The 17,566-nt window shown below is 23.8% G+C and overlaps 1 protein-coding gene across 1 annotated transcript, besides 2 other annotated features; it reads left to right on the top strand.

The window, feature by feature from the left end:
* Nucleotides 1-3,271: 3,271 nt before the first annotated feature.
* OCT59_023536 (uncharacterized protein) lies at nucleotides 3,272-5,627 on the top strand (the record flags this gene model as incomplete). The annotated part of the gene is made up of 5 exons (XM_025324137.1): nucleotides 3,272-3,496; nucleotides 3,599-3,671; nucleotides 3,778-3,965; nucleotides 4,055-4,412; nucleotides 4,483-5,627. The coding sequence occupies 5 exons, from the start codon at nucleotides 3,272-3,274 to the stop codon at nucleotides 5,625-5,627; spliced, it is 1,989 nt and encodes a 662-aa protein (XP_025187846.1).
* A 3,572-nt stretch (nucleotides 5,628-9,199) lies between these two features.
* Nucleotides 9,200-9,222: a sequence feature (Short protein (OCT59_023535, UZO03122.1) was converted to a misc_feature.).
* Nucleotides 9,223-12,980: 3,758 nt separating this feature from the next.
* Nucleotides 12,981-13,002: a sequence feature (Short protein (OCT59_023535, UZO03122.1) was converted to a misc_feature.).
* Nucleotides 13,003-17,566: the final 4,564 nt, after the last annotated feature.

Raw genomic sequence — 17,566 nt, 5'->3', positions numbered from 1 at the left:
AGTTATTATATAGAAACATTTTTACCATGTACTCTATTACAGCATTTACAATAAAGTAAAAAAGCATTATTGTGTAAATTATTGAAACAATGTTTATTTTCATTTGCAATTTTTTTTGAAAATTTAAGTTTAATACCCAAATCCATAATTTAAAATTTTACTGGTATTATTAATATTAAAATCATTATTTCTTATAAATTGTAGTGCAACTAAATTACTGAATCATTATCGTAAGTATCATTAATACTGGTCTTTCTGAACAACTTAGATTATTACTTCTATGATCTAATAAATTTAGTTGGCTAGTAGGCTTAGTTGAATATCAAAGAAAAAGGAAGGAAATATACATTTTTATAGCAAATATTGATTCATATTTCATATATATTCCAAATTTCACAATTTTGGAATGAACATAGTTGATTGTGATTCAACAGCATTTGCAGGAAGCTATTTTACTAAATGAAAGCTGTGGTATGAGGAGGAATTTAGGAAGTATTGAAATTTTGAAACGTGACTAGTGTGAGTTCAATGAGATGAATAATTTTTTAATGTGAAGTATAGACTTATTGGACTTTAGAATTAAAAAAAATAATTTCAAGTGCTTATTACTATTGCCACAAGGAATTTCAGTTCAATTATCTTGATAATACTACTTTTTTGATGAGATTTTGTTAACTAAAATGATGTTATTTGACTTAGCCATCAAACTATTCTTGATTGTCAATCACAAACTTAAGACATTTATTGATTTGTTTATGAACCAATTAAAATCTTTGTTAAACTTTAATAAATAATTAATAAGAAATTGACAAAGAACAAAACTAGATTTTTTATTCAATGGTCTTAAACTGTAAAATTTGAATTTAATATTTTGGAGGTCTGACAGAATTTGATTCATATAAAATTTTGTTTAATTAATATTATTTACCTAACTATTTTTTATAAGATTATTTAAATATAACTTGTCACTTTAACATTTTCGTCAAGGTATAAATATCATACAGCCAGAATTGGAAGTCTATAGAATAGATGTATACAAAGTATAAATGTATTGTGCGAATACTTGTGATGAATGATTTTGTATTTTGACATTAAGTTATGACTCAAAATATATATACAGGGGTAAATTATTACTATTTGCTGGAATTATAATAATCTCGGCCAGTTTCTAAAATGGTAAAAATTCTCGCCGGGATTACCTACAAAAGGAAAGAACAGCCCGATAATTTTTTATTAAATCCTTTAGGAGAATTACTAATAATCAACCAAAAAATTTTCACAATTTCACATATATAATATGAAATTTATAAATGCACAAAATGAATGTAACAACATATGAAATTCTGGGAAGTGAATGTTTAGATAGTATAGTTGATGATATAAACATGTTGTGTATATAATATATATTTAGCAAAAAAGTAGTTTTACAAATATTAAAATGTATGAAAACTCTTTAGTATATTTATTTATTTTATTTTTCGTAAAATTCATACACACTTAAAGCTAATTTTTTTCTAACAAAAGGTTTAAAATCATTTCTTTATCATTTTACAAACATCGAATAATCAATAATCATTTCATCATCAAATATGAATATGTATATAATTTGTTTGGAGTAATTTATTACTTATTAAGTTAATAATTGTTTTCTAGTAAGATTTTTTTTTAGTTTCCAGTAACACTAATACTAATAAAGTTAATTGTCTAAAAAAAATAGTATCTGCCGATCCAAATTTCTAAACGAATGAATCACGTTTCACGCAATTCAAAATTATTTATATGAGTAGTTAATTTTTTTTAGTAAAAATTTTTTTAGGAGTTTTTTATAAATTTGTTGGTTGAAATGTTTTTTATAGGTGGGTCTTTTTTTAATGGAGAATTTCATTTAGAAGTCTAGAAAATAATTTTTTTTAATGCAGTAATGTGAGTATTAAGCTTGAAGTTTATTTTTTTTAATAAAGAATTTTGTTAGAGATCTTTTTTTTATAGAAAATTTATTTATTAAATTTCACCGTATATCACTAGGGTGATGTTTTTCGCATCTTTTTAATTTCTTATCGAGAAAAACATTAAGAGGAACACTTTCGATGAGCTTTAAAAATAAAATAATATAAAGGTTACAAATAATTTTTTTAGATAGAACAGAATTAAGGACTAATATTCCTTTCTATTTTAGAATAAAAGATCGGTGAATTATCTAGTAATATTTTAAAATTATATGAATGTGTTTTTAATACCTAAAGTTGCTCTATATATAAAAAAATAAAAATTTATTCATTAACTTATAAATATCTTATAAACATGTCCGCCTATTATTATAGTTAGTGATCGATTAAATTTTTTTTTTTATTACGAAATTTTAAAATATACAACACCAAAAATATCAACAATTACTTTTGTAATTTCTTATATCAAATAATTTTTTAGACCTCGATTTTATTCATTATTAAAACAATAAATGAAGATATCTTTAGGTGAAGGCTTTTGATAATTTTCTGCTGTTACACAACTCTTCATTAATACAGTCAGTACATTATATTAATGATGTTATATTTTAATTATTTCGATTATTCATGCATAGACTTATTTATTTATTAAGTTTTGAATACGTCAAATTACTTTATATGGATTGAACTGACCAGCGTAAAATAGTTAAATCCAATATTTATCTTTGGTACAGCTTGATTTAACATTCTTTACATGTTAAAAATTCAGCTCTGAATCACAAGTTCCCAGATGAATTATCCTAAAAGAATTTATCTCTATTTGCCAAGATACACTGGTGGATCATATAATAGGTTTATACAACAGGATTATTTCTTTTCTTGTTTATATCCTAAAAAATTATAAATATCTTATACAAAAAAAGATCGTACGTACGCTATATAATTATGCAGATAATATTCGGGATTTTAACGACAAGTATTTTTATTATAAATCCAATATTGAAACTAAGCATTATTTGTCTATTAAACTTTTAACTCGTTGATCATCATATACTGTAGTTATCACTATATTGTATCACAAGTTCCAGCTTGATAATCAGTGTTACGTTAGCTCCTCATAATAATTTACCGGGTGGTCTAAACATGACACCACGTGACTGCAACGATTTTAAAATTTAAATATATAGAAGATTACGAATAATGTTACACACGGTGGCTTTGATTGTGCTACTATTGTGTTTGTATAACATTACCAAACTATTTAAGTCCACAAATAGAATTTTCATTGAATTTTTTTTTTACTAACGATTACTAGTAATATCAAAATGAATAACACAAACAAATGGGTGAATACGATTGAAGAAGCTATTTCTAGAGAATATTATAGACTTTATGAACAAAAACATTTTAGTAATATCCAAAAAGTTGGAACTGGAGGATTCGGAAAAGTTTATCGTGCGAGTTGGAAAAATTCTCAATATTTTGCGTTGAAATCTTTTTTTAATCTTGATGACGTCGATGACGTCATTGCAAAAGAAATCGTTCATGAGGTATGAAATTATGAGATAATCATCATAATAAACATTTTAATATTCATAATATGAAATTTTGTTCATTTAAAGTTTATAGTATTTATAATATTGATATTCTAGCTTAAACTTCAACGTGATATACAATTACATAATAACATTATTAAATTCTATGGAATTGCAAAATTTGATCCAGGTATAGTAAATTTATTAATATTTTTGTATGTTTAATATGTGATTTTTAAAATATATTTTAATAAAAAAAAATGATTATTTCTTTTTATTTTATTATTTATAATTAGAAAACCAAAATTCTCAATCAAATAATTATTTGCTACTAGTGATGGAGTATGCTGATTCTGGTCCTCTTAAAGATTATTTAAAGGAAAACTTCAATAATCTTACATGGAACGATAAATATAACTTTGCATACCAATTAGCCTGTGCCGTGTCATGTTTACATAATGAAGGAATAGTGCATCGTGATTTGGTAATTTATTTTATTAACTATAAAAGTATTGTTAGTATTATTGTAAAATTTTTTTTTCCATATTTTTTAATATCATAACGCATTTATAGCACTCGGGTAATGTATTGGTTCATCGAAATATTATCAAATTATCCGACTTTGGGTTGTCAAAGAGAATTGAATCATCATCCAACACACAATCAAAACTTTTTGGAATAATTCCTTACGTTGATCCAAAAAGATTTAATGGACAAAGAGAAAATCAAGCCTCAACACAAGTATTTTCGTTAAATGAAAAAAGTGATATCTATAGTGTTGGTGTATTATTCTGGGAGATATCTAGTGGCCGACCTCCTTTTTATTATAAAAGTGAACAGTATGATATTGATTTGGCTTTAGAAATTTCACAGGGTCTTAGAGAAGAACCCGCTCCCGATACACCTAAAGATTATGTTGAAATTTATACTGGTATGTAATATATTTATTTAGAAAATAAAATTTTCAACAAACTCTCATTATTACAATGTACTTTTTTTAGAATGTTGGAATGGTGAGCCAGATAAACGCCCAACCATAAATCAAGTAGTAGAAAGACTAAAGACAACTATGACAAAAACAAACACATTGATGGAAAATCATCAAACAATGTTAACATCAACAGTGGAACTAAATTTTAATCCAACTAATATTGATACTTTATCAAATATTGATAATTCATTACATGGGGAAATATCTCAAATTATACAAAATTTTGATAAAATGAACACAAGAGAAATAGTACCTACATCATTAACAAATGAAAATGAAAAAAATTTAAATAAAATAGTTAACAATACAATAAATTACATTTTCAAAATAATTAATGAAGGAAAAAAATCAACGATTGACAAAAATAATAAAGATATTCTTGATTATTTTGATAATAATATAAATTCACAAGAAATTTACTATTTATTATTAACTAATCAAAATAATTTAGATTTTATATTCTTACTTGGATATTTTAATTATTTAGGGATTGAAACAATTGAAGATGATAAGAAAGCATTTGATTTATTTATTAATGCATCAGGGAAAGGTCATATATTAGCACAATTTTATGCTGGATTGTGTTATGAAACTGGTCGTGGAACTGTAAAAGATGAAAAATTAGCTTTTATAAGTTACGAAAAAATTGCTAATATGGGTTATGCTTCAGGATTATCAAAGATTGGTTATTTCTATCGAAAGGGTTTTGGAACTATAGTTGATAAGCAAAAAGCAGTTGAATTTTATCAACAAGCAGCGAATTTAGGAAATGGTGATGCTCAAAATAATCTTGGCAATATGTATTATAAAGGAAAAGGAGTTTATAAAGATTATAACAAAGCCTTTGAATTATATCACAAGGCAGCAAATTTAGGAAATAGTAATGCTCAAAATAATCTTGGCAATATGTATTATATTGGAGCAAGTGTTGAAAAAAATTATGACAAAGCTTTTGAATTATATTACAAGGCAGCAAATGCGGGAGATAAGTATGCTCAACATAATCTTGCTCTTATGTACGAATACGGAAGGGGAAATGAAAAGGATATAAATCAAGCGATTTATTGGTATGAGAAATCTGCTAAACAAAAATTTACATACGCTCAAATTAAATTAAAAAAATTAAGAAAATTGATTTTTTTATTCGAAATGTAACTAAAAAGTACATGATAATTATTTTTTATTAATAGTATTTTATTTATCCTGTGCCTAAAAGGGGAAAATAGTGAATTATATTAACAATTGTAACCCAATAATATTTTCACTTATTAGATTCGTGATAATTTTAATAAAAACATTATTTTTACAATTATTTATCGCTTTTCTAAACGAAGATTTTCGGTCATTTATAAATTGCTAATCACTCGTAATTTTTAAAAATTAGTATGAAGGTGATCATGAGTGACACTTAGTGCGACAGGGGGTTATGTTTATAATTCCTGGCGACGATTACGTGAATATCTGAATCGACCTATTTACAAAATATTTTTAGATAATAAAAAAAATTCCAAAATTACAACATTGCTACATTTTAATAAGTTAAAAGAACATATGTAATGTATATGATGTAACACAGGATCTATAGAATATTCTTTTTTAACATAAAAGGTTGAAATTATAAAGATTTGTTAATTCTGATGATTTGAGGCTTTTAAAAATCTTTTCAATATATTAAGAAAATATTAAATAATGTGTTCATCAAATTGTAGTAAAGATGTTGATACTCTATGTACTCTATGTAGATTAATGAAGGAATTTTTAAGATGAAAGTTTGAAAGTTTGATTCATATCCTGAATTTTCATCCAAAAAAATAAATTTACCGAAAGAGGATTATATTTTGTATTTCAATTTAGAGATGACATAAATTATTTTGAGACCATACTATAACCTAAAGTTCAATCTTCATATATAAAACTGATTCATATTGTAATTTCCAAATTAAAAATTAATTTAGAAATAAGAATTACTATTTAATGAAAAATCTCTGTAAACCATTAAAATTGTTATTATTCTTTCTTCACTATTTAAAATATATAACTAAAAAAAAATTATTCTGATAAACTGATAAATTATAATTTGATTGGTCACATGTACAGTTTGTTCTGACATCATAAATGATTGAATCAATCCTAAGACTCAATCAAATGAATTTTTTTAATGTAATTATTAGGATTTTGGCTGTCAAGATTTTTCTGTCAGGGATTTGGGTTTATCGGGATCTTGGTGTCAGGATTGTAGAATGTCGGTGATATGTTGTCGGTAAATCCGTTCTGATAACCAATCTGAGAGATTTTCTAATGAAATTTTAATCGGATACTTTTTTTTTTGCTGGTAGATAATGCTAACGAAATAAAAAGTTTAATTTGACTTTTAATCATATTTCAGCAGCAGATCGCATAATTTGAAGCTATCCTTCAGTTTTTAGTTCAATACCAAAAAAAAAAATATCAGTTTTTTCATATTTTTTTTTAATTTTGGAGTAAAAATTTTTTTGTCTTTTTATTTATTGTTTTTTGGTTCAACCCGAAAAATAAATCTTTTTTAATTAGTTTTTTTTTTGTTGTTTATTAATTAAATAACAATTAATTGACGCAATTTTTTTTGTTGTCTCCTTCCTCTAACATAAGTTGTAGTAAATTTAATAATATAAAATAGAATATTTAATTATATTGATTATCATTTAGCCACATAGGTTCATATTATGCAGACATACAATAATCCATATATGATCATACGATAATTTAAGTAAGTAGAATAAAAAAATAAAACAATCACTTAAAATAAACTTATTTATACATTTATATAAACTTTAAACTTTTATATAATAAACTTTTTTTAAACTTTTACATATAATTTTTTTTTAAAACTAAAACTTTTATAACTCTCAATATGAACTAAAAAAAGCTAAACGATAACATGTAATTATAAGATACAGTATATTTCGCCATACTTCTTTCATATACTATGCATCAATTTTTCAATAAATATAATGTTAATGCTTTATCAAAATGGCTTTTTTTTAGGAAATATTTGAAGTTGAGGTGCCTGAACAACGTAAAAAAGATTATGTAAAGATAGATAAGCATGTAGCAGAAAAAGAAAAAAGGCCATGGGTATAAATTTTAGGTTACGGTGCGTTGGCGAAATACTTAAATTAGAAATTTGAATCAGGATTGTATGGGAAGCCGTCCTTGACAAAAGGTTGTGTCCAAACATCATGAAATATAATGTTTAGACATCATGATGGTATGTCTATATGGAAAGCCGTCCTTGACAAAAGGTTGATATCCAGACATCATGTTGGATAATGTCTAGACATCATGTTTGATATATGTAGAATAATGTTTGTATATCATTCAACATGATGCTCAAGCATCAACCGACATGATGTCTTAGACATCATGTTACCAAATATAGTAAATTTTATTTTGTGTAACTCATAAATATACTATATTTGGTAATTTGATCAGCATGATGTCTAGACATCATGTCAGTTGATGTCTTTCACATCATGTTAAATAATGTACAAACATCATCCTACATATATCAAACATGATGTCTAGACATCATGCTGATCAAATTACCAAATATAGTATATTTATGAATTACACAAAATAAAATTTACTATATTTGGTAACATGATGTACAAACATTATTCTACATATATTTGACATGATGCTCTAGACATTATCCAACATGATGTCTGGATATCAACCTTTTGTCAAGGATGGCTTTCCATAGGATTGTAATTAAATTTACAATTATAGTAATAAAAAACATTGTATAGTACAATTTGTGGTTCTCCAAAGTCTGGTTATATAACTTTGCTATAAATACAATCATTTCGAGTTAAAAAAAAAAAAACTGAAACAAAATCTAAAGTAGAAATAGGTGAGCATAAAAATTTGGCTCATCTTTATTGAAACAAATAATCATATGGATCGTCCTCTGAATGAAGACCAGGAAGACCAGGAAGACCAGTCCCAAGACTGATACAGGACCGGTCTTTGCTAGGACCGATCCAACCCTACTTACTGCCTATTAATTTGCTATCCCGGATGATTAATTTGCTTTTTTATCAATTGATTAACTATTTTTAAGTCATGACAACATTTTTATATATTTTTAATTAAAAAAAATATGAAAAAAAAAAATTTTTTTTGAATTGTTCACTGTGATTTGTAACATTATAATTTATTGTACATTTGAATTTTTTTTATTAAGCAATAAATTATATATATTCATTTAATAAGTAACTGATGCATTATATAATCCAGCAGATATCCTTGGTGTAGTTTCTTATCAAAATATTTAAAATAATATTAAAATAAAAGTCAAGAATAAGTATAAAAAGTTTTACATTATCAGTGAAAATGGTTTTATATTATTTTATTCAATTTATATCCCATAGTAGTAATTGGAAAAGTTATAAAAAAAAAGATTTATTTAAATTACAAACTAAGAATCTTGTAAAATATTTTACTAGTACTCTAACTCTAGTGTTTAAATAATTCTAAGTATAATAAAAAATGGTGAATATAAATAAATACATAAGCAAAAAAAAAGAATTATTTAAATTACAAACTAAGAAACCTGTAAAATATTTTACTACTCTAGCCTTAGTGTTTAAATAACTGAAATTTAAAAGAATAAAATAAAAACAATTTTTTTTGAATGTGCAATATCAAATGTCACTTTAAATTTTTTAAAAACAAACAATCATTAGTTAATTTTCATCCGCTTTAATATCTAAATAATTAAATATTAAATAAAATTAATTTCACATAAATAATTTGCAAGATTAATTCTTTTATACATCATAGTACATACCTAATGACCCAGATCCTTAATTATATAATTATTCACTTACTAACTTTTACACTAATAACTTGAATCTTCACTTTCAAAAATTTCATTCAACTTTTTATTAGTATTCTCATCTGTTTTAATAATTAAATAGATCAATTAATTTTCATATAAATAATTTGCAAGATTAATTTTTTTATATATCATAGTACATACCTAATGACCTCAAATCTTTAATCACACAATCATTCAAATCTGAATGACTTGTATGATATGCTTGTGAATCTTCACTTTCAAGAATTTCATTCAATTTTTTACTAGTAAAATCAAGTAAGCGACTTGTAAAACATGCTTTAGGATGAGATTTAGTAGCAAGATTGTTATGCCCAATTGGTGCATTTATAAATTCCATAATGTTGTTTTTTAATTCTTCATTAATTTGATCAATTTGATCATAATCAGGACTGAAAATCCAATTACAAATAACTTTTTTCACTTCTGAAGTAGATGGCCTTTTTAATGGATCTCCATTCCAACATTTTTTCATTAAATCTACATAACATTGTGGAGTATTTTCAATAATTTCAGGACGTTCACCTTTACAAATACTTAAACTAAGTTGAATATCATGTGCTCTATTATTAAATGGTGATATTCCAGATGTAAACTCCCACATAATCATGGAAAAACTATATATATCACTAGCTGGGGTATAAGATTTGCCTCTTAAAACTTCAGGAGCCATAAATGGTACAACACCATAAATATTATGCTCTTTCAAAAATGATTTTACAGGTTGACATAATCCTAAATCACTAATATAAATTTTATCCTCATTCTCATCATTATGATTTAAAATATTACCATCATGAAAATCACAATGAATAAGTTTTTTTTCATGTATCTCACTAAGTCCAGAAATAATTTCGTACAACATATATAATTTTTGATTCCAATTATTTTTGACTATTCTTGCTAAATTTTCTCTTAAATTACCTTTATTTGCATACTCCATTACAACCATATATTTTGAAGTATTTGGATCTTTTGTGAATCCATAAACATTTATAATTTCTCTTGAAGTTAAAACACTTGTATGATATTCCCACTATAAATAATAATAATAATTTATTAATATAGATAAATTTTAATTCAAATTAAAAATAGAAAATAATATACTATCATACTTCTTTTAAAAATTCATTTAAATTTTCATTTAAATTCTTGTGACATTTAAGAATTACTTCATCTCCATCTCTATTATTCTTTAACCAAATAGCTTTATATATAGTACCAAATCCTCCTTCAGTAAGATATTCAACATTTTTAAATTTGTTATAAGGAATCCATCTTAATTTTTTTTCAAGAATAAAATCATCTATAATTGCATTTCCACTTTTTCCAAATCTATAAATAATTAAAATTGTATTATAGATTGTATTATAATTCACACAAAATATATCATTACTTACTCTAAAATTTAAATAGAAATTTAATTAATATAAGTCTTAATTTTTCAGATAAATACATATGGTAACCTACAATTTACAACTTACCAACTAGTAAAGTAACAGATATTTTTTAAATGAAAGAATTCAGTTAGCAAATAAATATTACATAAAATATGTAACAGTAGAGATACTTACAAACTAGATCATAAATAATTTTTTAAATTAGTTAGTTTAAATTATATGTAAATATTATAACAATAACTAAGTAATAATAGAATTAAATAAGTAACTTACCGTCTATAATATTTAATAATTTTTTAATAAAGAAATTAGTTAGTTTAAATTATATGTAAATATTATAACAATAAGTAATAATAGAATTAAATAAATAACTTACAAGCTATATTATTTAATAATTTTTTAAATAAAGAAATTAGTTAGTTTAAATTATATGTAATTATTATAACAATAAGCAATAATAGAATTAAATAAATAACTTACAAGCTATATTATTTAATAATTTTTTAAATAAAGAAATTAGTTAGTTTAAATTATATGTAATTATTATAACAATAAGTAATAATAGAATTAAATAAATAACTTACACCCCACTTAATTATTTAATAATATTTTAAATAATTAGTTTAAATTATATGTAAATATTATAACAATAAGTAATAATAGAATTAAATAAATAACTTACACCCTATATTATTTAATAATTTTTTTAAATAAAGAAATTAGTTAGTTTAAATTATATGTAAATATTATAACAATAAGTAATACTGTAATAGAATTAAATAAATAACCTACCATCTATAAAATAATTTTTTAAATAAAGAAATTAGTTAGTTTAAATTATATGTAAATATTATAACAATAAGTAATAATAGAATTAGATAAATAACTTACAAACTATATTATTTAATAATATTTTTAAATAAAGAAATTAGTTAGTTTAAATTATTTAATAATAGAATTAAATGAATAACTTACACCCTATAATATTTAAATAAAGAAATTAGTTAGTTTAAATTATATGTAAATATTATAACAATAAGTAATAATAGAATTAAATAAATAACTTACGAGCTATATTATTAAATAATTTTTTAAATAAGAAATTAGTTAGTTTAAATTATTGTAACAATAAGTAATAATAGAATTAAATAAATAACTTACGAACTATATTATTAAATAATTTTTTAAATAAAGAAATTAGTTAGTTTAGACTATATGTAAATATTATAACAATAAGTAATAATAGAATTAAATAAATAACTTACGAGCTATATTATTAAATAAAGAAATTAGTTATTTTAAATTATATGAAAATATTATAACAATAAGTAATAATAGAATTAAATAAATAACTTACGAGCTATATTATCTAATAATTTTTAAATAAAGAAATTAGTTAGTTTAAATTATATGTAAATATTATAAGTAAATAAATAACTTACCCCCTATATTATTTAATAATTTTTTAAATAAAGAATTAGTTAAATTTTATAAATAATACAAATATAAATATCATATAACTTACACCCTGTAGTATTGTTAATTATTATTAATTAGTTGGATATAAAGATAATATAACATTATTTGCTGTAAATTATATATATTACTTACAATCTAGTTATTTAAATTAAGAATATAATTAGTTGAATTATGTAAAATATTAAACAAATAAATATAATATATATGTTGTAACTTACCAACTGTAATAATATAATTAATTATTAAATAGTTATTTAAGCAAAGAATTTAGTTATTTGAATGTTATATATGTAGAATAAATAAAGTAAAGGACTAAAGATTTAAATAACTGATAACTTACTAACTACATCATCATTAATCATCGAATAAATTATTTAGTTATGTGGAATACAATAAAATAATGAGTAATTCATTATTATTCAATTATATTAACTTACGAGCTAAATATTTAATATAATTTTTATATAATATAGTTAGTCTAAATTATATTTGTAGTATTTGAATTGTTTATAAATAAAAACTTAAATTTCAGTTTGTTTGATATACCTTCAGATTCCTTGGTGTAACTTCCTTCAAATTCATCAATACTACTACTTTCAAATTCTTCAGTGCCACTTCCTTCAAATTCTTCAGTACCACTTTCCTCAAATTCTTCAATATTACTAGAAACTAGTTTTGTTATATTGCAAATTTGGTTTAATAATTTTGAATAATTCTAATTTATATTATTATTCATGTTATATACTTTACCTTTACCAATACATTGGTCCATTGCTATATCAAAAATTCTCCCTAATTGAAAAGGATAAAGTAAATATCTTTTTTTTTTATTATTATTATTAAAAGCCCCTATTTGTATGAATAAATATGGTAATAATATTTATGCAAAATGCATTATGTGCAAAAGCGTTGTTCACAAGTACAAGCATTGCATCATTGCATATATGACAAACAAATGTTGCATAACCGGAATGTATTTCAATTATTACAAAATTGCAGATTTGCAGTAACTGATTATTCATTTCATCTTAGATAATTATTAGGCACCAATGAAATTATTTTATATATAATATTAATTAGTAAAGTTAGTTTGCTTATTTTTATTATTTTTATTATACTATTTTTTTATATTGTTTTTAAATAATTATAGCACTTCGAAACAAAAAAAAAATTAATTTATTATTTGGCCAACCTTCTCATTTCACCATATACCCTTTCTATACAAAATATATCTTAATATTGATGTCTTTTACATGTTTTTTATACCTTCAAATTCCATTGTTGACAATTGTTATACTTTTCTGTCCCTGTTTACAACAATAAAGTTAACCCAAAAGTAACTATGTTCCGCAATAAACTACTAATACTTCAACTTTCCTGTCATTTATTACTACTTGTTTATGAACATATTACATCATAAGAAACGAAAATGCCACTTGTTTAATTATATAGATTTTAATTATATAGATGATATGAAGTTGATATTAAAAATTTGGGTTAAATTATTTGATTGGTGATAATTATGAACAACTAATTTTAGAAATTTGATCTTAATAAAAAAAAAAATTTGAGCGGATTTTCCAATTTGTTTTATTTTTGTTATTTTTGTATTTACTAATGAACTCGGAAATGAAGTTATTATTTTGGCAAATGCAATAGGTCTGGTGTCAAAGGATGATTATCCTTGTAGGTAATACTACGGTGTGAATATTCGTTGCAGTACCACAACAATCACCTCATGTTCCATCACTAATTAATCACCAAAAGACCGAAAAGTTCAAGTCCAAGTATCCAAAGACTATAAAAAAAGTTAAAATTGGTTTAATTATTTGTTATCCTGTGTTGCTTCTTTCTAGACTTGCCTTTTTAAAAACCTTGGCCCATGCCAGGCTGCCAGCTTTTTGGGTATTTTCTTTTCTTTTTTTTTTTACAAAACCGGTCAAAAACAACTTTTTAGTAAAACTCTATACATCAATCATCAGTCCAAAAAATTTTCAGAACGAAAAAAATAGACAGAGAAGTTTACGCATTTCTGACATCATCAACTGTTTATTCACTCTCGTAGATATGTTATTTTCTCAAAAGTTATAAGTAGTTGAAAGAGTTCCTTACCATACCATACATGATTGCTATATACCTATTAATTTAAAATCCTTATACAACTATACAAAGTAATGGAAAGTAATTAAATTAAAATCCAAAATAAAAAATTGAATGTTTTAAAATATTATAAAATAAAATAATCCGTATTTAAGAAAATTTACGCAAATACTACATTATCAATTTATTTCATTTTATAAGTTTTTTTTTATTTACAATTATAATGAGATTACGTCTAAAAGCCAAATAGAAGTTTTTTATTTATGTATGAAATTTTACTAATTTAGTAGACAGTAAAATTTGACCCTTTCGTATCCTTTTGTACTACCTATGACACTTTAAATATATAAGAAGTTCCCTAACGTTTTTATTTCTTATCTCTTATTACACTTGCTAAACTAAAAAAAATTGATTATATAAATGTTCAGTAGCTTTTGCACTTAAAGATGCATATATTAATGTTAATATTTAATAATTAATAAGTAAATAGAACTATCTAAAAAAAAAATATTTTGGTTTGAAAAACATTTTTTTTTGTTTGGAAAAAAATAAAATATGATTAATAAGACAAATTAAACTTTTAAGTAATTAGCAAAAAAAAAAAAAATAGCATTAAAATTTCATCAACAGGAATTAGGTTAAAAAAAACCGAAAAAAAAATTTTGAAAGTTTTTTCGGTTTAAAAAAAAACCAACCCGATTATAATTAATTAATAAAATTGGGTTAAAAAAGAAAAAGAAATACTTAAAAATCAACGTTCTTTAATTATTTTTCTTATGCATTACTACAAATTTAGCAAAAAAACATCACTGGACCCTCGGAATTCAATCACAATAATCAGATAATATTGTTAAAACATAATGAACGTATCCTCAATATCAGAAATATTGGTTAGATAACACTTTCTAAATCAACTTTTTTATTCTTTTTTAATTCATCATCTCCTATTCCTACCGTATGCTGGTCCGCGTGTGGATTCCATCCGAAAGCATCTAATTCTTCCAAAATGTCATCCAAATATATCAATCTTGTTTGATGAAATCAAACGAACGAGGCAGAAAATGCTATATACAGGACTCATTCTGAAGAAGATCTTTAAAGGTTGGCTTGTCCAATGCGATCCATGTATGAATTGCGTATGCAAGAAGACGGTCCATGTCATATTTTGTCTCTTTGTTACCAAATAAAAAGTTTCTTCTGTCATAGACATTGTAGGTGCAATAACGAAGTGCTAACCCTAACTCTAACCTTAACCCTAACTAACACTAACCATTTCAAATGTTGACATTATAGTAACTTAAATATTTAGTATGTACCACGTCAAAGGTATAATCATCCGGATTTTTCTCCAGTCTTTCCTATTTCTCCTTGAGAATGATAACCTACAAATTTTAAAGAATTAAAGATTAGTTACAAAAATAACTAAGTAAGACTCCGTTCAGGCTGTAACCTTGGATACAATTGGGAAGAAACTAGCCCGATCGTGAACCCTGCAGTGCGCACCATCCCTTCATACTCACCATACATAATTGCCTTGAATTTCATATCAGTTGAACTGAAAAAGAAATATTGAAGAAAAAGAAATAGCAAATATTGTATTGAAGAAATAATATTTGAGGACAAGAGTGAATATTAAAAGGAAAAAAAAACTTTCGAAAACTAAAAATTCTAATGGGAAAAAAAAAGCGATTTTATAGATAATTTCTCTCATGGGAAAATCATTAATATCATATAATTGATGTAAGATTGTTTACGCGCAAGTTCTTGGAATATAGCATCAGGATCTCGTATAAAAATTTCACCTCTTACTGATTCTTCTATAAACGGTTCTTCCATTGGAAAAAGCTTTTACTAAAATAATAATATTTCTATAGGAGAGAAAAAAGTTTTTAGATTATAGAAAGTGGGAAAAAAAGTGGGAAAAAAAAAGTTTATTTAAATATTTTAAGTGGGAAAAAAAAGTTTATCTAAATAAGTAATTTAAGTGGGAAAAAAAAGTTCATATTTTTGGTTATACAAACTTTTTGTAATGAGTCGTGACATGTAAAAAATAAAAAATGACCAGTTACTGATCACTGATTGATGAGAAATTGTGGCTGATATTCCTAAATTTGTATAACAATTGTGATAATTGTGATAATTGTTTGATTAAACACGTAAGTCAATATTATTAGTAATTCGTGGATAATTTAATGATAATACTTTTTTCTTTAATAATACGTTCCTTTTATAAAATAATTTTGGATTTGTTTGACCTGTTGATAACGGAAAGACGATCTTAGCGCAAAAAAATAAGGACGAATTGGCGGATATATGTAAATTATGTTATAAATGTATTTATTGATTAATTAAATAAATTATAAAGTAAAATTATTTATGTATGTTACAATGTTACATGTATTTTAATAAATAAAATAAGGAGTATTACTAAACATCACCGGTGGTGAAATTATGATGTAATGCCGGCCAGTATTTTATTAGATTTTTAATTCTGGTCGAAAGTACATCATAATGCTGGTATGGTGATCATCACCGCCGGTGAGCTTAGCAATTTTCAAATAACGAATTAATTTAAAATTGCAAATTGAGAAATTTACAAGTATTACTGCCAGTGTTAGATAATAACTAAATAATTGGAACCATTATAATATTATATAGGATCTTTAGAACCGTATAAAATTTATATATTATATTTATCATTTCAAAACAAAAAAAGTCGAGTTTTTACAGAAATAACAGATAGAATTTTTATAGGGAATGATAAAATTATTAATCATATTCTTTTTCGGCCGTTCTATCATTATCATTTCGAAACGATACAGTAAAAAATAAATTTTTTGAATTTTTTCCCTTCGGTTTTTCCTTTTTAAAATGGTTAAACCTATAAAACGAAATTTTTTAACGGTTAAACCGGATTTATTATTTTTTTTCTCTTCCTTCCGGTTCAATAATACTTTTCTCCTTTCACAGTTTTTTAAACCGGATTTTTAATCAATTTTATCAATTTTAAAATTTTTTTACTTTTTCTTTTTCCTTTTGTTTTTTTGTTCTTTTGTTCTTTAGGTTAGGAACAGTGATCGGATTGATAAGAAAACCTTTTTATATCGAATTTTAATTCGTACACCATTTATTAATGTATGTTCTTTATTAAATGACCATGACGTCATTACAAATATGCTTAATTTTACTATACCGTACTCAGATTGCTCGTTTATAAGGACATACATCTTGCCACG

The sequence above is a fragment of the Rhizophagus irregularis genome, chromosome 4 (assembly GCF_026210795.1).
Source record: "Rhizophagus irregularis chromosome 4, complete sequence".
In the NCBI taxonomy this organism is placed as follows: domain Eukaryota; kingdom Fungi; phylum Glomeromycota; class Glomeromycetes; order Glomerales; family Glomeraceae; genus Rhizophagus; species Rhizophagus irregularis.
The sequence above is the reverse complement of the archived record's forward strand: the minus strand, read 5'-3'. Positions and strand labels throughout refer to the sequence as shown.